The sequence below is a fragment of the Somniosus microcephalus genome, chromosome 4 (assembly GCF_052327205.1).
Source record: "Somniosus microcephalus isolate GS21.2 chromosome 4, FLI_Smic_1.0, whole genome shotgun sequence".
Lineage (NCBI taxonomy): Eukaryota > Metazoa > Chordata > Chondrichthyes > Squaliformes > Somniosidae > Somniosus > Somniosus microcephalus.
The window spans coordinates 208,508,411-208,531,532 of NC_140990.1; the positions used below are offsets into that span (position 1 = coordinate 208,508,411).

The window sequence follows — 23,122 nt, forward strand, 5'->3', positions numbered from 1 at the left end:
ATGAGAGGCTGGCCAGGAGAGCATTGGAATAGTCACGTCTAGAGGTAACAGAGGCATGGATGAGTGTTTCAGCAACAGATGAGCTGAGGAAGGGGGTCAAGTAGAGCAAGTGTCAGTAGGGGAACATTTAGGGAACAGTGATCATAGTATTATAAGTTTTACATCAGCTATGGAAAAGGACAGGGAGCAATCTAGAGTAAAAATACTTAATTGGAGGAAGGCCAATGTCAGTGGAATGAGAATGGATCTGGTCCGGGTAAATTGGAATCAAAGATTGGCAGGCAAAACTGTAATGGAACAATGGGCTGCCTTTAAGAGGAAATAGTTTGGCTACAGTCGAGGTACATTCCCACTAGGGGGAAAGGTAGGGCAACTAAAGTCAGCGCCCCCTGGATGACAAAAGAGATAGCGAGTAAGATGAAGCAGAAAAAGAGCACATATAACAGATGTCGGGTTGAGAATACATCTGAGAATTAGGCTAAATATAGAAAGTTCAGAGGAGAAGTGAAAAAGAAAAGAGGGGCAAAGAGAGGGTATGCGAATAGATTGGCAGCTAACATAAAAGGTAATCGAAAAGTCTTCTATAGTAAACGGGTAGTAAGAGGAGGGGTGGGGCCGATTAGGGACCAAAAAGGAGACCTACGCATGGAGGCAGAAGGTATGGCTGAGATGCTGAATGAATACTTTGCATCTGTCTTCACCAAGGAGGAAGATGCTGCCAAAGTCATAGTGAAGGAGGAGGTAGTTGAGATACTGGATGGGATAAAAATTGATAGAGGAGGTACTAGAAAGGCTGGCTTTACTTAAAGTAGATAAGTCACGAGGACCAGATGGGATTCATCCAAGGACGCTGAGGGAAGCGAAGGAAGAAATCGCGGAGGTACTGGCCATAATCTTCCAATCCTCCTTAGAAATGGGGGTGGTGCCAGAGGACTGGAGAATTGCAAATGTTACACCTTTGTTGAATAAAGGGTGTAAAGATAAACCCAGCAACTACAGGCCAGTTGGTTTAACCTCGGTAGTGAGGAAGCTTTTAGAAACAATAATCCGGGACAAAATTAACAGTCACTTGGACAAGTGTGGATTAATTAAGGAAAGCCAGCACGGATTTGTTAAACACAAATTGTGTTTAGCTAACTTGATGAGTTTTTTGATGAGGTAACAGAGAGGGTTGATGAGGGCAGTGTGGTTGCCGTGGCGTACATGGATTTCCAAAAGGCGTTTGATAAAGTGCCACATAATAGGCTTGCCAGCAAAGTTGAAGCTCATGGAATAAAAGGGACAGCGGCAGCGTGGATACGTGATTGGCTAAGTGACAGGAAACAGAGAGCAGTGGTGCAAGGTATACAGTGGTGTTCCCCAGGGGTCGGTTCTAGGACCACTGCTTTTCTTGATGTATATTAATGACTTGAACTTGGGTGTACAGGGCACAATTTCAAAATTTGCAGATGAGACAAAACTTTGAGTATAGTGATGGACTTCAAGAGGACATAGACAGGCTGGTGGAATGGGCGGGCACGTAGCAGATGAAATTTAACACAGAAAAGTGCAAAGTGATACATTTTGATAGAAAGAATGAGAGGAAATATAAACTAAAGGGTACAATCCTAAAGGGGGTGCATGAACAGAGACCTAGGAGTATATGTGCACAAATCGTTGAAAGTGGCAGGGCAGGTTGAGAAAGCAGTTAAAAATTTTTTACGGGATCCTGGGCTGCATAGAGGTATTGAGTACAAAAGCGTGGATATTATGATGAACCTGTATAAAACACTGGTTTGGCCTCAACTGGAGTATTGTGTCCCATTCTGGGCACTGCACTTTAGGAAGGATGTGAAGGCCTTGGAGAGGGTGCAAAAAAGATTTACGAGAATGATTCCAGGGATGAGGGACTTCAGTTAGGTGGACAGACTGGAGAAGCTGGGGTTGTTCTCCTTAGAGCAGAGAAGATTGAGAAGAGATTTAATAGAGGTATTCAAAATCATGAGGGATCTGGACAGAGTAGATGAAGAGAAATTGTTCCCATTGGCAGAAGGGTCGAGAACCAGAAGACACAGATTTAAAGAGATTGGCAGAAAAGGCGACATGAGGAAAAACTCTTTTACTCAGCGAGTGGTTAGGATCTGGAATGCACTGCCTGAAAGGGTGGTGGAGGCAGACTCAATCATGGCTTTTACAAGGCAGTTGGATAAGTACCTGAAGGAAAAAAAATTGCAGGGCTACGGGGAAAGGGCGGGCGAATGGGACTAGCTGAAGTGCTCTTGCAGAGAGCCGGCACAGGCTCGACGGGCCCATAACTAGTCTAAACCTTATGATACTGTGATCACTGTTCCCTAAATGTTCCCCTACTGACACTTGCTCTACTTGACCCACCTCATTCCCCAGAACCAGATCCAGCAATGCCTCTTTCCTCATTGGGCCGGAAACGTACTGATCAAGAAAGTTCTTCTGAACACACTTCAGAAATTCTTCCCCCTCTCTGCCCTTTACACTATTACTATCCCAGTCTATATTAGGATAGTTGAAGTCCCCCATTATCACTACTCTATAGTTCTTGCACCTCCCTGTAATTTCCCTGCAAATTTGCTCCTCTATATCCTTCCCACTAGTTGGTGGCCTATAGAATACACCTAGTAGTGTAATGGCATCTCTATTGTTTCTTAACTCTAACAAATAGATTCTGTCCTTGACCCCTCCAGGACATCCTATCTCTCCAGCACTGTAATATTCTCCTTAATCAATACTACCACCCCACCTCCTTTCTTTCCTTCCCTATCTTTCCTGAACACCTTATATCCAGGAATATTTAGTACCCAATCCTGCCCTTTTTTGAGTCAGGTCTCTGTTATTGCCACAACATCATATTACCATGTGGCTATTTGCACCTGCAGCTCTCCAACCTTATTTACCACACTCTGTGCATTCACACACATGCACTGTAAACCTATCTTAGACCTCCTTGTATTCTCACTTAGTCTGACCCCACTTAATACCATACTATTTCTTACTCTCGTGCTATCTGTCTCTCCCAATCCTTTGTGCACCTTGTTTCTCCTTTCTAATGCTACATCCTGGTGCCCACCCCCCTGCCAAATTAGTTTAAAGCCTCTTCAACAGCATTAGCAAACCCCTCCGCGAGGACATTGGTCCCAGCTCTGTTGAGGTGCAACCTGTCCGGCCTGTACAGGTCCCACCACCCCCAGAACCAATCTCAATGTCCCAGGAATCTAAAGTCCTCCTTCTTGCACCATCTCTCCAGCCACGCATTCATCTGCTCTAAAATAACAACAGAAAATGCTGGAAAAACTCAGCAGGCCAGGCAACATCCGTGGAGAGAAAAATAGAGTCAACATTTTGGGTAGAAACCCTTCATCTGCCCTATCCTCCTATTTCTATACTCACTAGCTCGTGGCACCGGGAGTAATCAAGAAATTACTACCTTTTGAGGTCCTGCTTTTTAATCTCTTTCCTAACTCCCTAAAATTTGCCTGCAGGACCTCATCCCTCTTTCTATCTATGTCGTTAATACCGATATGGACCACGACCTCTGGCTGTTCACCCTCCCCCCTCAGAATGTTCTGCAGTCGCTCAGTGACATCTTGGCAACAGGGAGGCAACATACCATCCTAGAATCACGTCAGCGGCCGCAGAAATGGCTGTCTCTTCCCCTAACTATCGAATCTCATTGCTATTGCTTTCCCGATCTTCCTACCCACCCCCCCGGTACAGCTGAGCCACGTGTGGTGCCATGGCCTTGGCTCTGTCTGTACTCCCCAGAGGAACCATCGCCCTCACCAGTATTTACTGGTTGGAGAGTGAGATGCACTCGGGACTCCTTCACTACCTGCCTGGTCCTCCTAGTCTGTCTGGCGGTTACCCATTCCCTCTCTGCCTGCACATTCTTACGCTGCGGGGTGACTGTTAGATTCGAATTTTGGAGAAACCCAGATGGAGACGGAATTGAGGCACATGGGATTGGGGGCAAGGTATTGACTTGGATAGAGAACTGGTTGGTGGACAGAAAGCAAAGAGTTGGAATAAACGGGTCGTTTTCCGAGTGGCAGGCAGTGACTAGTGGGGTACCGCAAGGATCGGTCCTAAGACCCCAGCTGTTCACAATATATATTAATGATCTGGACGAGGGAATTGGATGTAATATCTCCAAATTTGCAGACGACACAAAGCTGGGTGGGAGGGTAAGCTGTGAGGAGGATGTCGTGAAACTCCAGTACGATTTGGACAGATTGGGTGATTGGGCAGAAACATGGCAAATGCACTATAATGTGGATAAATGTGAGGTTATCCACTTTGGTGGCAAAAACAGGAAGGCAGATTATTATTTGAATGGCAATAGATTGGGAGAAGGGGAAGTGCAAAGAGACCTGGGTGTTCTTGTGCACCAGTCGCTGAAGGTACCTTGAGTATTGTGTGCAGTTTTGGTCACCTTACCTGAGAAAGGACGTTCTTGCCATGGAAGGAGTGCAGCGAAGATTCACCAGGCTGATACCTGGGATGGCAGGAATGACGTATGAGGAGAGATTGTGTCGATTGGGCTTATACTCACTGGAGTTTAGAAGATTGAGAGAGGATCTCATCGAAACCTATAAAATTCTGTCAGGCCTGGACAGACTAGATGCAGGAAGGATGTTTATGATGGCCAGGGAGTCCAGAACCAGGGGTCATAGTCTAAGGATAAGGGGTAAGCCATTTAGGACTGAAATGAGGAGGAATTTCTTCACCCAGAGAGTGGTGAACCTGTGGAATTCTCTGCCACAGAGGGCAGTGGAGGCCAGTTTATTAAATATATTCAAAAAAGAGTTGGATATATTTCTTAAGGCTAAAGGGACCAAGGGATATGGGGAGAAGGCAGGGACAGGGTACTGAATTTGGATGATCAGCCATGATCTCATTGAATGGCGGAGCAGGCTCGAGGGGCCGAATGGCCTACTCTTGCTCCTATCTTCTATGTTTCTATGTAAGTACAGAATTTACTAAAGCAACTAAGAGAAGCTTGTTAACAAGGGAGAGTTGTAAAGTCTGTGGGTTGTGCAGTTAATAAATACACAGACTTCAGAAGTAACAAACAAACAGGTCTTTACTATTCGAAGGTCCGGGCGAATCTGCCCCAGCAATCCTGCCACAACACTTATATACTGGTGTGGTCACTATCGGTATTACAGTATACAGAAGCCAAACAAATAGTGCCACACCTAAAGTAGTTCTCTTAAAGGTGAACGGTTACATTCAATAGTTCCCTTAAAGGTAGACGGGTACATACACTACAAGAGTCACCCTGCTTCCTCAAACAAGAGGTGCAATCACAAAGGAAAAACAGTGGTTCATTCAAGTTATACACTTCTATAAGCAACGCCCACTTACTACAGAATGGGGCGTGCACATACAAACCGTGTCATAACAGTTGCTCTTTATTGGTTTTTGTAGTTAGTCACTCAACTGTCGGGTCCATCCTTCAACTGTCGGACCCACTCCCTTGAACTCGGGTACCCTTGGACCATGTTAGCCACAGATGTGGATTGTAATTTTACTCCCCACATTTCTGTTGTTATCTTTTCCCCTTTGCAGGCCTTGTTTATAGTTTGAGAAAACATGTTTTTATTCTTAACTATCGAACAAGGCGGGTAATTGCAAGGCCACAGTGATTCATGTGTTCTGCGACTATTCGAATTGTACTCTTATCTCCTAGGAGGACAGGGCAGTATTTAGACACTGGCTCTACTGGGGTGCTATGAACACACCTTATCACTTCTATGTGTCTTTGATGTTTGATATTCGACCTTGTAGGCATTCCTGCTCCCAGCTGCATTTTGTCAGTCTTTGTTCTAAGAATTGAAAACCCATCTTTGTCTTTAACAGTTAACATAGTCAAGTATCCCAGAATTCATTGGGAACTAGCTGGATCCTTCAGTCCCCCCTTCCAACCCCCGGAAAGGACCCTTGAAGCGTGGTTGGAGAATGTGCTCTCTATGCTACGATAGTGTGATAAGCTGGTGGGTTTATAGTATTGCAGAAACGCATATAGGTTTTCCCCAATCAAATAGCATGAATGATGAAGGTTTTCCTGTAACCCCCCTCCAATTTGTTCTATACTCCCCGCCCCCCATCCCCCCCCCCCGGCCTTTGGTTATTCCAGGTAGGCCGCACATTTGTTACATATGGTCTGGTGTGAATCCTGTCGGGGTGGCTACCCGTCGAGGCACCAGATATGCATCGGATGAGTAAAGTTAATATTTAGGCATTCCCCAATTTATTATACGATTGCTTCATTATTCATACACTTGATTTTTCCAACAAGTTGTTAAAGTCAACCTGAAACGCTTGGAGTAGGAGCAGTACAAGCATTAACAGTTTTAACCACTTGTTTTGCAATTTGTTTCGCCTGAGTTCGTTTACATTTCCTGTATGTCATACACAACAAGGTCAGGACAATTACTAACTGCACCACAGTTACATGTGAAATCAGTCGGATCCACGGATGGATCTGTATATTGAGTCCCCAGTCTATCCTTTCTCCTCCGCCCACTGCTCCTATTGCTGCATCATATGATCTGGCAGTAATGGCCCTGATCTGATCATAAGAACATAAGAAATAGGAGCAGGAGTAGGCCAATCGGTACCTCGAGCCTGCTCCGCCATTCAATAAGATCATGGCTGATCTGATCCTAACCGCCAATCCACTATCACAGAACCATCTCCTGAATCTAACCGAATTAGACACACGAAATAGGAGCAGGATCAGGCTACACGGCCCCTGGGCCCGCTCCGCTACCCACAGGGCCATGACCGATCCGAACCTAGACTCATGTCCAAATTCCTGCCCGCTCCCCATAACCCTTAATTCCCTTTACTTCTAGGAAACTGTCTATTTCTGTTTTTAAATTTATGTAATGATGTAGCTTCTACAGCTTTTTGGGGCAGCATATTCCATGGACCTACCACCCTCTGAGTGAAGTAGTTCCTCCTCATCTCAGTTTTGAAAGAGCAGCCCCTTATTCTAAGACTATGCCCCCTAGTTCTAGTTTCACCCATCATCGGGAACATCGTCCCCGCATCCACCTGATCCAACCCCTTCACAATCTTATATGTTTCAATAAGATCGCCTCTCATTCTTCTGAACTCCAATGAGTAGAGTCCCAATCTACTCAACCTCTCCTCATATGTCCATCCCCTCATCCCCGGGATTAACCGAGTGAACCTTCTTTGTACTGACTCGAGAGCAAGTATGTCCTTTCTTAAGTATGGACACCAAAACTGTACGCAGTATTCCAGGTGCGGTCTCACCAATACCTTGTACAACTGAAGCAATACCTCCCTATTTTTATATTCTATCCCCCTACCTATGAAAGCCAACATTCCATTGGCCTTCTTAATCACTTGCTGCACCTGCATACTAACCTTTTGAGTTTCGTGCACCAGGACCCCCAGATCCCTTTGTACTTCAGTACTTTCCAGTTCCTTGCCATTAAGATAATAACTTGCTCTACGATTTTTCCTGCCAAAGTGCATAACCTCACACTTTCCAGTATTGCACTCCATCTGCCAAATCTCTGCCCACTTACTTAGCCTGTCTATGTCCCCTTGCAGGCTTTTTATGTCCTCCTCACTCACTACTTTCCCTCCCATCTTAGTATCATCTGCAAACTTTGATATGTTACACTCGGTCCCCTCCTCCAAATCGTTAATATAGATTGTAAAGAGTTGGGGACCCAGCACTGACCCCTGCGGAACACCACTAGTTACTGATTGCCAGCCTGAGAATGAACCATTTATCCTAACTCTCTGCCTTCTGTTAGATAGCCAATCCTCCATCCATGCCAGAATATTACCCCCAATCCCGTGATTTTTTATCTTAAGCAATAATCTTTTGTGTGGCACCTTGTCAAATGCCTTTTGGAAGTCTAAATACACTACGTCCACTGGTTCCCCTTTATCCACCCTATATGTTACTTCCTCAAAGAACTCCAGCAAATTTGTCAAACATGACTTCCCCTTCATAAAACCATGCTAACTTTGTCCTATTAAATTATGATTATCCAAATGTCCTGTTACTGTCTCCTTACTTAAATTCAATTCACTGTTCCGGCGTTCCAATTCTGCCCCGCCTGGGGAATCATCTGTTTCTTCTATCTTTCCTGATGTTACCCCGCCTGGGGTCTCCTCTACGTTGCTTCGGATCTTCTCTTTCGGTGTGCTCAATTAATTTGTTAGTGCTGGTTAGTCATAGGCACGAGTACCCAATTGGCTTATGTATCGAAGTCTTACTACATAGTGTATTTGATATATGTATACACTATCATTACAAGTTGGAGAACAACCAGAGCATGTGAAATAATACGAACGTAAGGGTGTGCTGATGTATTAAACCCAATATCCCACCAGTGTGAGTTGTCCTCTATGCTGTCAATTTCAATATCTATTCTCCAGTTGTCTTGCTCCAAAACATAAAAATGCTTTAGGGAGGTGTTCAGTTGCATCATGAGCTCACTGAAACCCTCAAACAACAGGGGAATGTCGTATCCGAATTGCGCCACATAATTGTGTAGCTCATACTTAAAAATGTGTTGGTTGATGGGACAGGTCCTGTTAGACCCATAAAGCATGGTAATTGCAGTGGTAGGCACCACCAAAATCACCTCATATTGGATTCGTACTGGTTTTTCCCACGCTCTGTTACCTACAAAACACAATTATTACAGTCACAGTTAAATTCAGTCTTGCAATCATTTCAAGCGACATTGCAGTTTAACATCTAATCAACAAATCATGGACTTAAAAGATTCTCCAGATCTCTCTCTTACTCTTATCCATCTTGTGGATAATTCTTACTAAACATGATTTCTCCTTAGCCCTCAATTGTCCCAATCCAGATTCCATGTAACTCTCCACTTCAACTTCAATTTCAATCCCTCTAACAGGTACCAGTGTGTTTAACTCTATTCTGATTGTTTCATTAATTAGATAGTTTCTCGATGGAGTATGTCAGTGCTTTAAAAGTTGTCTCGCTCTCCTGCGCCACATTAACTATTTCATGTCTTGCTGTTGTCAAGTAACTGAGCATGTCTGAGACCCGTTCTTCAGTGCAAATTCAACATACATTCTCGGATGGTAATTACCTCATACGTAACGAATCACATTTGCACACTCATACCGGTATCTCCATATTATGCCACACGTGCCATCCGATACAAGCCTTTCTCGGGCTTTCAGGCGTCTTATCAAAAGATTGTAGTCGTCTGGAGATCTTTGCTCATCTTCCTCTGCATGGTCCTGATGTCTTGGGTAGTGGCTGGACTTTCAAATTCAGTTTTCTTAAAGTTCATTATAGGCAGGGACACAAATGTCTCCAAGAGAAAGCTATCAATTTACTATTCTTAACTACACTTTCCTGACTTTCACTAGAACATTTTGAAAATTCCCATTTAGTAGTGTAATTCTCCTGTTTCTATCACACCCTCAATCACTTCCCTTTAATTACCATTCATATTCATGAGTTCTGGAGGAACTTTACTGTCCAGTACAATATTTAAGATTGAAAACATAGAACATTAAGAAACTTAAATTTAATAATGTCCAATATCTTTAAATTTCATTCAGCAATACTAAAGTTATTGCTTGGTGAACTTAAACAGCTGTCAGTGGAAAGGGTTAACTCCTTTGCAGGTTTTTAAGAAGGTGGAGCAAAACATTATCAGGTGCACGCAATTGCGTCACTACACGTAAATTTAAAAAAAACTTTCCTGATCGAAAAGACAGTTGTGTTTTCACACTTTAACTAAACACGAACACTTGGGCTTCATTGGTCAGATTCCCTTTCTCAGCTGCCTGCTTGGCTGCCTCGTCTGCCCATGCATTGCCCTGTTGGTGTCGGTCAGTAACCTTCTTGTGTGCTTTAATTTATTAGGGTCATTTTCCTCACAACTTTAGCCTTTGTATTTACCCCATCTTCCGGATCAAAATCTGACATAGCTGCTTGTAAGTATGGGAGACTGAGAGAAATCAAAGCACGCAGCCAGTGGTCCTCTCGGTCCTAGTGCCTCTCCCATCGCCTCTTGAAATGTGGGCCACAGTCTGTCAGCATATGCTGCCGGAGTCTCATTTGCACCCTGCTCTACATCTGCTATAGCTTTTAAAAAGATCCCCTCTTCCCTGTCCCATCACCTGGGCAATCCTCAGCTTCAGCCCCTCAGTCTTCCGGTGGGAGGCCTGCATAAACACCGGGGCTTAGAGTGAATAGCAGGAAGCGCTTTTTCTCTTCCTCATCCAAGTTGTTCAAACCAGCCACTTGTTCTGTAGTGTTCGTGTGTAGATAAAGACACTGAAGACAGGAGTTGGTTCATAGGTATTTACTAAGCAAGTCTTGGGGGGGGTTCTAAAGGATATACACAATACACAGGCTTATATAGCCCAAGTGGCAATTACCGGCATTGCGCACACCTGGGGCTCTTAAAGGCACATACACCACAATTGCTTTTAAAGGCACATACACCACAATTCATCCCCTTCTAGCTAACTAGTGCATCATATTTTAAGTAATTATTAATTACATGTTATATGCAAAATAATATACATTGCTGTATTAATTAATTATAAGTTAGTCTCTCAGGAGGCTTCCTGACTCGGTCCGGATAACGCCTCGGGGGTGTAGTAGTTTCTGGTGGTGTAGTAGGTTCTTCTGGTAAGGCTGATTCGGCTTGAAGGCCAGTGTCGGGTTCATCGGGTTCCAGTATCACCGGATCGGAGGTAGATATGGGTATCTCGACTTCATCGTTAGATGTATAGCGTGGTGGTGTAGGTTGTCCCTTTTCGGATGACTTGATGATTTGGTCAGCATGGCGCCTTATTATGCTTTCTCCGATGTCCACGGTATACATCAGTGGTCCTAGTCGTGTGCAGATAGTTCCAGGCTGCCATTTCTCGGTACGGTAGTCCCGGGCCAAAACCGGTTGGCCGATCTGGAAGGCCCTAGTTGGCCTTTCATTCATGCCCTGAAACTGCCGGTTCTCCACGTCCCTTCGGATGTTGGGCTTGACCAAATCCAGCCGGCATCTTAGGTTTCTATTGTAGAACATCATGGCGGGAGTTTGGTTTGTAACCATATGTGTTGCATTCCTATATGCAAATAAGAAGTTATCCACCTTGTGCTGAAGTTTTATGTTTTCATTACCCATGGCCTTTATGGCCTTCTTAAAGGTCTGGACAAACCTTTCAGCCAATCCATTGGTGGCGGGATGGTATGGGGCGGACGTGTAGTGCTTTACCCCATTGTTCTTTAAGAACTTTCTGAATTCTTCGGACACAAATTGCGGTCCATTATCAGAACATATCTGTTCCGGCAGCCCATTCCTGGCAAATATGGTCCTTAATACTGTGATGGTTTTTTCCGTGGTGGTGGAGGACATCTTTATTACCTCCGGCCACTTGGAGTGTGCATCAACTGCGATTAAGAACATTGAGTCCATAAATGGACCAGCAAAGTCGATGTGCACCCTTTGCCAGGGAGATGAGGGCCACTCCCATGGATGTAGAGGGGCCTGTGGCGGAGCATTTTGGACCTTCTGGCATCCTAGGCAGCTCTTGGTCATGTCTTCGATGTCTCCATCGATACCTGGCCACCATACAAACGCCCTAGCTAGGTTCTTCATTTTCACTCCATCCAGATGCCCCTTGTGAAGCTCCTTTAGCACTTTATCCTGGAGTTTGGGTGGAATCACCACTCTGGATCCACACATCAAGGTTCCTCGGCACACTGACAGCTGTTCTCTTCTTTGCGAAAATGCTGGCAACAGTGGTTCGCCATGTGCTGGCCATCCCTTCATTGTTAAATCGTAGACCCGTGAGAGAGTAGGGTCATTTCTGGTCTCCCTTTCAATGGCAGAATTTGTCACCGGTAGACATTCCACTATGGTAGAGTGGAATATCTCTACTGGGTCTACTGTAGGTGCCCCTTCTATCGTTGGCAACGGCAGGCGCGATAAACCGTCAGCATTCCCATGCTGTTTTGACCCTTTGTATTCAATGTTGTATTGGTGTGCCCCTAGAAAAAGGGACCACCTCTGTAGTCTTTGTGCCGTCATAATGGGGACACCTTTCTTAGGGTTGAATATGGAGATGAGGGGTTGATGGTCAGTCAGCAAGGTAAATTTTTGTCCGTGTAGGTAATGGTTGAATTTCTTCACTCCCCATACCAGGCTGAGTGCTTCCCTGTCTATCTGGGAATAGTTACGCTCAGCTGAGTTCAATGAGCGTGACGCAAAAGCTATCGGCCGTTCCGAGCCATCAGGGAATCTATGGGACAATACCGCTCCTATGCCGTAAGGGGATGCATCGCACGCCAGTCTGATTGGTAGTGATGGGTTGTAATGAGCCAAAACTTTCTCGGATGTGATTAAGTCTTTGCATTTATGGAAGGCACGTTTACAGTCTTCGTTCCATTTCCAAATCACTCCTGTGTGTAGAAGATCATTAAGAGGGTGTAGAATAGTTGATAAGTTCGGTAAAAATTTATGATAGTAATTTATTAATCCCAGGAATGACCTCAATTGTGAAACATTTTCAGGTGCTGGGGCTTTTATAACTGCTTCAATTTTTTCAGGTGACTTATGCAACCCTTCCTTATTAATTATGTGGCCACAATATGATATCTGATTTTGGAAAAATTCGCACTTGGGGCGATTTGCTCGTAGGCCCCGTTCTTTCAGCCTAGTGAGCACCTGCTCCAAATTGGCAAGGTGCTCGTTGTCGTTTTCTCCTGTTATAAGGATGTCGTCCAGGTAACACTGAGTCCCCGGAATCCCTTGCAGGACTTGCTCCATAGCTCTTTGCCAGATAGCTGGAGCTGATGCTACTCCAAAAACCAGTCGATTGTACTGGTACAGGCCTTTGTGTGTGTTTATTGTGAGATACTTTTTAGAGGTCTCCTCAACCTCCATCTGTAGATATGCCTGTGCCAAGTCAATTTTTGTGAAACGTTTTCCTCCGGATAGGGAGGCGAAAATATCTTCTAGCCTCGGAAGAGGATACTGTACCGTGTGAAGGACCGGGTTTACAGTCACCTTAAAGTCCCCACAGATGCGAATTTTTCTCTGTTCCTCAGAGTTATTTTTCAATGCTTTTTTCATGACTGGAACGATGGGTGTTGCCCATTCGCTCCAATCTATTTTGGATAATACGCCTGCCTTTTCCAAATTCTCCAGCTCTGCCTCGACTGCCGGACGTATTGCGTATGGCACCGGTCTTGCCTTAAAAAATTTTGGAATTGCTGCATCTTCCACTTTTATTGAGGCGGTGATGCCTTTCAAGGTTCCTAGTTTCTCTTGAAACACTTCTTTGGCGTTGGCCAAGATGTCTTTTAATCGTTCAGGTATGATGTCATCATTGTTTTTTTCCTTACTGGTCACCGTCAGTGCCTGAATGGAGTGCCAGTCTAAACGTATCTTCCTTATCCATTCACGTCCCAACAACGGTGGACCACCATCTTGTAGAATGTATAAATACAACTTTTGTATTTCTTTGCCGTTGTATACCACAGGCACCTTTATTTTTCCTTTGGGGTATACTTTCTGCCCCGTATATGTTTTTAAGATAATGGATGTGTCTTTTAGAGGTATATGCGAAAATAGCCTCTCGTAATCTCGTCGATTTACTACGGTTAGAGCTGATCCTGTATCTAGCTCCATTTTAACTGGGGACCCTGCTATTATGAGGGTAACCCAAATGGTCTGGTAATCTTCATTGGCAATTACATTATGTAATTTGAGAGAGCTTAGTCTCTTGTTCCCGGAGTCGCTATCGCTCTTCTGGTCTTTGGAGCTACTGTCCGTCATCATTTGTACCTTTCTGTGCTTTTCCTTATTGATTCTTTTCCCGTTAGTGGATTTTTTATTTTCAGATCGGCATACACGTGGAATGTGTCCCATCTTTCCGCATCGCCTGCATGCTTTTTCTTTGAACCAGCAATCCCTCTGGTCATGGTTGGATCTGCCGCAGCGATAACATCTTTCGAAACCCCGTGTCATTTCATGGGTGCCGAAGTCCTGTGGCCTTTGCTGTATCTTTGCCGCTCCTATTGCACTGAAAGCCTTGTCCAGTGTTAAATCTTTTCCAGAAGACACCTTTTTTTGTGTTTCTACACTTAGGGGATCGCAGATGAATTTGTCTTGCAGAGAATCTGCCAGTCCTGCCTCGAATTGGCAGTGTAGGGTATCAACAATCTCCTCAAAATTCTTGTCCATCGGTTCGGCTGGAGTGATTAAGTTGCGTAACAGCTTGTATGTTTCTGCGTCCATTAGATCCAGAAGCACTGAAGCTTTTTTTTCATCTCCTATTCCATTTGCGGTGCAAAACACCTCCACTCTTTCTACATATGTGGTCCAATCCTCTATCTTGTTATCAAAAACATCAATATTGCCAAAGTTAGGCTCTGTTTCGTTATCAAAAGCATCAATATTGCCAGACTTAGGCATTTCAAAAAAAAGATATGGCGCTTCCCGTGCTTTTTTTTTCTCTCTCTCTAGCAACGATATGGCGCTCCCTGCGCTTTCCCGCCGCTGCTACCGATAACAATGCTGTTTTACTGTGGTTTCCGTTTATTCACTGTTGGAGGCTCGTTCCCGACGGAGGTCTAAACGCTGACCTGCTTGCCGTGCCGGCCGTCTCCCGAGTGCACCCTCCCAGTCCGTTATTGCTTGCCTCCGATTTCGCTGCCTGTCTCAGCTGTAGAGCCCGCTGCTGGAGCCCCAGCCTGACGCCCAGGAAGGATTAGCGCAGTACCTGCCACCAGCTTGGCCAGCTGGTGAAACCACAGTTTCTATTACTTCCTTGAGTCTTCTGGACGCTGGAGGAATCGATGTCCTTGAGGTGCTGCCGAATTGCAGGTAAGTCCGTTTCCACTTCGTCGCCACTGTAGTGTCCGTGTGTAGATAAAGACACTGAAGACAGGAGTTGGTTCATAGGTATTTACTAAGCAAGTCTGGGGGGGGGTTCTAAAGGATATACACAATACACAGGCTTATATAGCCCAAGTGGCAATTACCGGCATTGCGCACACCTGGGGCTCTTAAAGGCACATACACCACAATTGCTTTTAAAGGCACATACACCACATGTTCCAACTCTAGATAATACCATTCTGATTATTTATCACCTGGCTTTCAAGTACTGCTCTTTATTAATCTACCTTTCTGTCTTCGGGCATTTGTCTCTTCCCTTGTGTTATTATGTATCTTCGGTAGATTACTCCGTCCTTCCCTACCTGTACCTTTCTAGGGTTTACCTTTAGTCCCGCATTCTGTAGGGCTCCCAGTACCGTAGCCAATTAAATATTGTAGAGGGACCTGCCACTATCGGATGTTCTCGCAGAGCGGAGTTATCTTATTCAATGCGGTCTACACAAATTTACACCAACCAGAATTTCACCGTGGCCACAATGAAAGTCTGTTTTTAATAGGTTAATTAACTTCATAACTCCAATTTAATCCAGATCAATTTTTTAAAAACTAACCAGTATCACTTGGAAAAGAAAGAAAGAAGCCACATTAACAAAGAAACAATCATTTATGCCTTGTAAACATTCCAATTCATTTTCTTCCAAGCACATTGGCAACTGTAACTTCAAGGCTGAAGCTTATCTTTTGTAAAACAGTGAACAGATAAAACAAAACAAAATAGCACATTCTTGCAGAAAACAGTAAATTACGTCATATTTCTTCTTGTCCTTTCTTCAGATGTCTTTTCAAAATACTGTAAAAACTTTGAATATAACCTGGAGAAAAATTAGTTTTTCACATTTAAACAAATCAAATCAAACTGCTTTAGAAGATTTCACCATAGCAACCGTGACTCCAAGGTTAAATCTTAGACTGAAACTTAATCTTTTGTTAAACAAACTTTTTTTTGTTCTTCTCAGTTTTTACACACCAGCTTAACTTAAATTAGTTCAGTTTTTTTTTCAATTCTGGGGGCACAATCTTATTCGCACATTCTTAAAACTTCAAAAATCTAAGACAAGACAAAAGTTTTAAACGCTTTTAACATAGAGAAGTGGGTGGAGCTAAAACACATAACAGAATCTTTTAAAGACAGACTTTTCAGACAAAAGAAATACTGTAACTTCTTAAACATTCATAGTCAGGAAAACATTCACACTTTAACACACATTTTCATACAAACTGAAATTCCAGCATTTTTTTTAAGGTTCCTTTCACTCAGCAAATCTTGTGTTTTATTTGCCTCGGCACAGATGTTAATAACTTCAATGTCGGTAAAGCTTTAAGTTTTTTTTTCTTTCTTTTTACATCGGTGTCTCAGCAGCTTTTCCTGGCTTTTCAAATCCCTGTTTTTTTTCTCTTCCTTTGCTGAGTTTCCAAATTGGTTAGCCTGCAAATTAGATCTTTTTCCTTCTTTATCTCTCCCTCTCCTGCACTTTATGCTTAACCACCTGGCTATGTTTCTCTCTTAACCCGTTGTGTTTTTTTTTGAGACAGACTTTCCGAAATAAAGTTTATCATTTTTTTTCCAAAGGGGACTCGGTCTCCTTTGATTAAACGTTCTGTCAATTATCAATTCACGGGCACTCCCCATGGGGTTTATCCCTCCTCGAGCAGCAGCTGATCAGGAAGCTACTTTCGAGGTCGGATCTATTACACAATTGTTACGTATGTTCTTATATTCTATCTTATACTTTATCGGCACAAACGTATCACCTTATACTCTAAATCAGAAATATACACTTATGTCTAATCAATTCCGTCAGTCTGCGGTCTCCATGAGGAATAATTTTACTATGTGGGTAATTTAATACTGGCTGGCCCATACGGTTTTAGCCCCACCCATGACGAGCGAATCAGTGTTCCTCCTAAAAGCCTTCCGCTGACTTATCCGCTTAGGACACAACGCAAACTCGCCTTAGCCGTCACTTCCAGTGTCTTTCAACTCATATGGTCCTTAGGTTACCTGCAGTATCCCACTTCTGACACCAACTGTTAGATTCGAATTTTGGAGAAACCCAGACGGAATTGAGGACAAGTACAGAATTTATTAAAGCAACTAAGAGAAGCTTGTTAACAAGGGAGAGTCACCCTGCTTCCTCAAACAAGAGGTGCACTCACAAAGGAAAAACAGTGGTTCATTCAAGTTATACACTTCTATAAGCAACGCCCACTTACTACAGAATGGGGCGTGCACATACAAACCGTGTCATAACAGTTGCTCTTTATTGGTTTATGTAGTTAGTCACTCAACTGTCGGGTCCACCCCCTTGAACTCGGGTACCCTTGGACCATGTTAGCCACAGATGTGGATTGTAATTTTACTCCCCACATTTCTGTTATCTTTTCCCCTTTGCAGGCCTTGTTTATAGTTTGAGAAAACATGTTTTTATTCTTAACTATCGAACAAGGCGGGTAATTGCAAGGCCACAGTGATTCATGTGTTCTGCGACTATTCGAATTGTACTCTTATCTCCTAGGAGGACAGGGCAGTATTTAGACACTGGCTCTACTGGGGTGCTATGAACACACCTTATCACTTCTATGTGTCTTTGATGTTTGATATTCGACCTTGTAGGCATTCCTGCTCCCAGCTGCATTTTGTCAGTCTTTGTTCTAAGAATTGAAAACCCATCTTTGTCTTTAACAGTTAACATAGTCAAGTATCCCAGAATTCATTGGGAACTAGCTGGATCCTTCAGTGACCACCTCCTGAAATGTGCTATCCACGTAGCTCTCAGCCTCATGGATGCACCGCAATGACGCCAGCTGCTGCTCAAACTCTGAAATCTTGAGCTTGAGCTCCTCCAGCTGACGACACTTCCTGCACATGTGGTTTTCCAGGATACGGGAAGCATCCTAGAGTATCCACATGACACAAGATGTGCATTCCACGGGACCAAGGTGCCCTGCCATGCTTCTACTTAATAGTCTATTAAGTAACTTAACAGAAATAAACTTAAGACAAAAGAAAAACAATCACCAACTACTTGCCAATCAGCTCTTTCCCTTGCGCTGACGTCACTTACCTCGCTCCCTGACACTCGCATTCCCTCTGGGATTATCAGGCCCTGGGGATTTATCGGCCTTCAATCCTGTCAATTTCCCTAACACCATCTCCCTACAAATACTGATTTTTTTTCAGTTCCTCCCTTTCATCAGACCCTATGTGCCCCGACATCTCGGAGGTTATTTGTGTCCTCCTTTGTGAAGACAGAACCAAAATATGTATTTAATTGGTCTGCCATTTCTTTGTTCCCCATTATTAATTCCCCTGATTCTGACTGCAAGGGACCTACGCTTGACTTCACCAATCTTTTTCTCTTCAGATATCTATAAAAGCTTTTACAGTCAGTTTTTATGTTCCCTGAAAGCTTACTCTCTCATTCTATTTTCCCCATCTTAATTAATCCCTTTGTCCCCCTTTGTTGAATCCTAAACTGCTCCCAATCCTCAGGTTTACTGCTTTTTCTGGCCAATTTATATGTCCTCTCCTTGGATCTTACGCTATCCCTAATTTCCCTTGTTAGCCACGGTTGAGTCACCTTTTTTGTTTTGTTTTATTTTTATGCCAAACTGGGATGAACAAATTCTGTAGTTCATCCATGCGGTCTTTGAATGTTTGCCATTGCCTATCCACCGTCAACCCTTTGAGTAACTTTGAGATCTTGTGATCTCTGTGGCGAGCAGTTCGTTTTTTCCGACGTGAAGTTGAAATCAGCGTAGTATAGTGGAAATCCCATAGTGTGAGCTGCTGTGATGTCAACAAGCTGTCTAAGCAGCCAATCACATCGCAAAATTCTCCCAGCCAGGAAACCAGGAAATAGAAAGCACTAATAATCAATCACTTAATTTTTTTTACACAGAGCGAAATAAAGATTGGGACATACACATTAGGTTAAGATAGAAGGTGAAATATCATGAACAAACTTTAAAAAAAAAAAAAAAAAAAAAAAAAATTTTAGTTTTAAAATTTAATAATTTTTAACAATGGAAAAATTTGACATTCCACCAATATAAAATTAGTTTATCAGGGCCAGAATGGTTGTTTATCAGTAGTTAATACTCAGATCACCGTTAAAAACCCAGTTACACTTCATTTGAATGGGTCTAACATTTTATGGGGTTTCTAACAGCGAAATTTGTTCGGAAAAGGGGAGGTTTTCGTCAGATCAGTGATTTCACCGATTGCCGGCTCTGGGGGGCGGGGTGCACAATGCAGCCTGTGGAGGAGCTGTGAATGACAGACCACAACTTCAGGATTTCCACATGGGCTGCCCCTGCACTCATGCCTGAAGTCGCGGTAAGTTTCAAAAGCGAAATGACAGCGGACGCTGCCAGTTTGCCGTCATCAGGACCGCAAGTTTCGGGCCTACGTTTACAGTTGCTGCTTTATTGATCTAGTTGTGCAAAACAAAGATATAAGCATTGAGGATTTATTTTCTTTATCAATAAGTGAATATTTAAAATGTGTTCTGCTTTGTTTCCAGGACAAGTTGTGTGTGGCTGACACAAACTTCCAAACACCACCTCAGCAGTTTGTCTGGTAAGTTGTACAGTGACACGACACTGTTAGATGTGGCTCATGGATTTGAGTTTCACATATATGTTTCTGTGTTAACATGAGACCGTAGTGGCCAACAGAGGACTTCTAAATTTACCAATAGCAGGAGGAGTAACCTTTCTATTCTCTGTCCTCCATCCTCTATTTGGAGCAGGATTTTGGTGCATTCACCCAGTAGGAAGTGTGTGAGAGCAGCCTGAAGCAAATCCTCCATTCCTTCCTGTGGAGAAGTGGCTAACACCTGCCCAGCACACTCTGCCTAATGGCACACCTGTACGGAGGTACTCTCCGTATGAAGAATTGAGTGACAACTTATCCTCTACCAGTTTGTGATAGTGTGTTGGAGGACAATAGATGCTCCACGTCTCCAGAGCCCTTCCAAATTCTTGTTAGGTACTACCCCACCCGCTTGAAGACAGGACCTCAGTTTAATGTCTCGTCCAAAAGACAGTAGCTCTGACAATTTGGCACTCTTCCTGTTCTGTAGGCCTAGGTTATGAGCTCAAAGCTTGGTATAGAGATTGAATAGGGAAATTCCTATCACTGATCCAAGCTCACTTCTTCAGAGGGAGAAAGTCAACCTGGTCTGCCCTTGCACAACCTTTAGAAGTTGGTTTGAGTATAAATGGAAGATGCTTTGGAACTGGTTGCTTAGTTGGGAAATGGAATGTTGAATGGCTGGCGTGAGAAGTGATGTGGAGACACTATTTAAAAATAGTAATGTCCTAATTGTTTAATAAGAGGATAGGATATATATATATGTTTTATTGAAATAATTTATTTGTATTAAGAATGGGCACAGGTCCCATGTTTGAACGTTGTTCACATGTTTTTAGGCAAAAGTCCATTTTTCATTAGCCCATGGGTGGCTTTCAGAAATTGACATGCTCGTCAAATAATGATGCTAAATCCTCCCTCTGTTCAGTTAATTTTGAGCCTAAATATTCAATGTGCATTCAAATCTTTTTTGAAGACCTACATTTTTTTGTTAATTTCTGGCATTATAGCAATATACAGATGAAATTTAGGAGCATACAAATATACAGGACTGGAAAAGACTATCCGTTTGGCTGCAGCAATGTTCAAAAAATATCGTACATTTTTTCAAATTGCAAATTGGCCATTTAAATCCTGGATCCTAAATGTTCTAACTTACTTGTATGCTGACCTATTAATATACTTGCTCTCGTGTGGTGTGTAGTGTTTTACAATAAATCTTTATCAGCAAAACTGCTTTCACTCTAAAATTTGCAGTAAGCCAGTGTTTAATAAATTCACAAACCTCACCGGGTTCCCTCATTTTACAACGTTTGTTTATGTGAAAGAACAAAAGAGGAATGTTAGCTTTGGTAACTTTTCTCTTTGCATTTTCAGGTGTAACAGACCCAAAAGCACCAATCCTACTGTAGTTGGTATTTGGGATAAACTACTTTTAATAGCAGGAAGTTCAAAGGAGACCATTAAGTATCCTTATGCTGTTGCTACTATTGATCCCTGTAATCACTGAATGCCCTCCCTTGCTTTCAGAACATAAGGACGTACAGGGCCGAAAAGACCATGATAGTCCTATCGGGTCAATACCAGAATCCAAAAAATATACAGCAAATATTCATCCCACTCTCTCTCGAATTTATCAACACAACCTGCCAGAAGTTGCACGTGTTTTCAAACCCAGAGTTTTACTAGTTCTCGGCTAAGAGAGTGGAACATTTCTAGGATTGGAGGGAGGGAAGGGGATAGAGAGAAGCAAGGAAAAGCTGGCAAGGGTGTCCTCTGTCGTGGAGCAACATTGATTCAGGTCGTGGGGAAATCCATGCTGAGACTCTGCTGCCATTCTCCATGCTAAAAATGTAAGTACTATACTGCAGTGCTAGGAGAGAGAGCATCAGCAAACAAAATATACATAGCTGCTATTGCAGAACATTTACAGTAATGTTTTTAACCTCGTGCTGGATATTATGAGTGAGACAAATACAAAATCAAAAGTTTGTAAAAATAAATTTGGAATAAAGAAAATGTTCTCTGGGTTATCCTAAATATTTTTTCATTACTAAGTAAAAAATCTGTATTGACTCCAACTTGCTGTCAAGTGAAGTGGCCTGTAGCTGGTTTACGGAAAAGTAGGTAATTGCATGTAGTTGGTTAGTTATGCCCTTGTGTTCACTATTCATAAACGTTGTGAACATTTATATTCTTAACTGAAGTTCAGATTTTATCTAGATGAAGATGTTCACTTAGTGCCTGAAATTGATGGTGTTCGAATCATTAGTTCTTCTAGTCATGAATTTCTACATGAGGTCCCACGTAAGTACTGTTTGTTCAATAAGGAGCGCTGGTATTAAATATATGTAGTTCAATTTTACAAGAGCATTACGTGTAAACCTGGAGCTTTCTAATAAAAACAGAGAATGCTGGAAATATAAAGCATCTGGAAAGCGATCAAGATAGGTTAATGGTTTGGCTGTAGAAATGCTTCATGTTTTGAGTGACGTAGGTTCTACATTTCAAATGCTATTCCATTTTTATCTCTTTTGTGATACTGCCAGACCTGATCTGTATTTCTAGCATTTTCTGTTATTTCAGAGTCCTAGTAATCTCTATCTTGAACTTCTAAACTGTTCTTGGTTCTCCATGCATCCATCAGTACTCTCTGTAACTGGCATTAGGAAGTGCCAGGCAAGGCTCTTGCAATTTCTCTTTCTCCTTATGGGGTCATTTCTAGTCTATGCTCAACATCTCATCGTGATGCTATAGTTGAAGTTGGTGACTAGCCACATGCAGAATCATGAACATCTGTTGCCACACTTGGCTATATTAGGTAAAGCAGGCATTTTATGTCGCAATAAGTAACTGATAATCAGTAACACCTCCCTTTTTCAAAAAGAATCACATGATTTGAAACATTTCAGATCGGCTTAATCCTATTTCCATGTTGCGCAGTGATTCCAAAATTGGATATCTGTCTTAATTAAGAGTGCTGTCTTGTCTTTAAATATCATTTGGTGACAGTGAAGTATGTGGTTCTGCTAGCTTCTTGTGTCATTGGTTATTTACTTTGTTGCTTTCAGCTGCTTGTCAAGATATATTCAAAATTGCCTCCATGGCACCTGGTGCACTTCTGCTGGAAGCTCACAAAGAATATGAGGTATGTTTTGCTATTATCGTTCCTGTAATTTTGTGTTTAAAGTCATTGCCCCTTAATTACAACTATTCTATTTTGACAGATCAAAATTAAAGTGGTTCAAAGAACATTTGTCGTATGTTTGTTTTATCCTCCACTCTCTGTAAACTTCAGCTCATCGAGAACTCTGCTACCCATATCCTGCACCAAGCGCACCCTTCAGCCCTGTCCTTGATGACCATAGCAAAATAGAAGATAGGAGCAGGAGTAGGCCATTCGGCCCCTCGAGCCTGCTCCGCCATTCAAGGAGATCATCGCTGATCGTCCAAATTCAGTACCCTGTCCCTGCCTTCTCCCCATATCCCTTGTTCCCCTTAGCCTTAAGAAATATATCTAAATCCTTCTTGAATATATTTAATGAATTGGCCTCTCCTGCCT

General features: G+C 42.9%; 1 protein-coding gene across 1 annotated transcript in view; it reads left to right on the top strand.

The window, feature by feature from the left end:
* The window catches only part of vps16 (VPS16 core subunit of CORVET and HOPS complexes), an 83,097-nt gene that overhangs the window by 18,986 nt on the left and 40,989 nt on the right, over positions 1-23,122 (top strand). The window contains exons 8-11 of the mRNA XM_085985766.1: positions 19,490-19,545; positions 20,938-21,027; positions 21,773-21,867; positions 22,632-22,708. Of these exons, the coding sequence (XP_085841892.1) occupies positions 19,490-19,545; positions 20,938-21,027; positions 21,773-21,867; positions 22,632-22,708 (318 nt within the window). The remainder of the gene's footprint in view (positions 1-19,489; positions 19,546-20,937; positions 21,028-21,772; positions 21,868-22,631; positions 22,709-23,122) is intronic.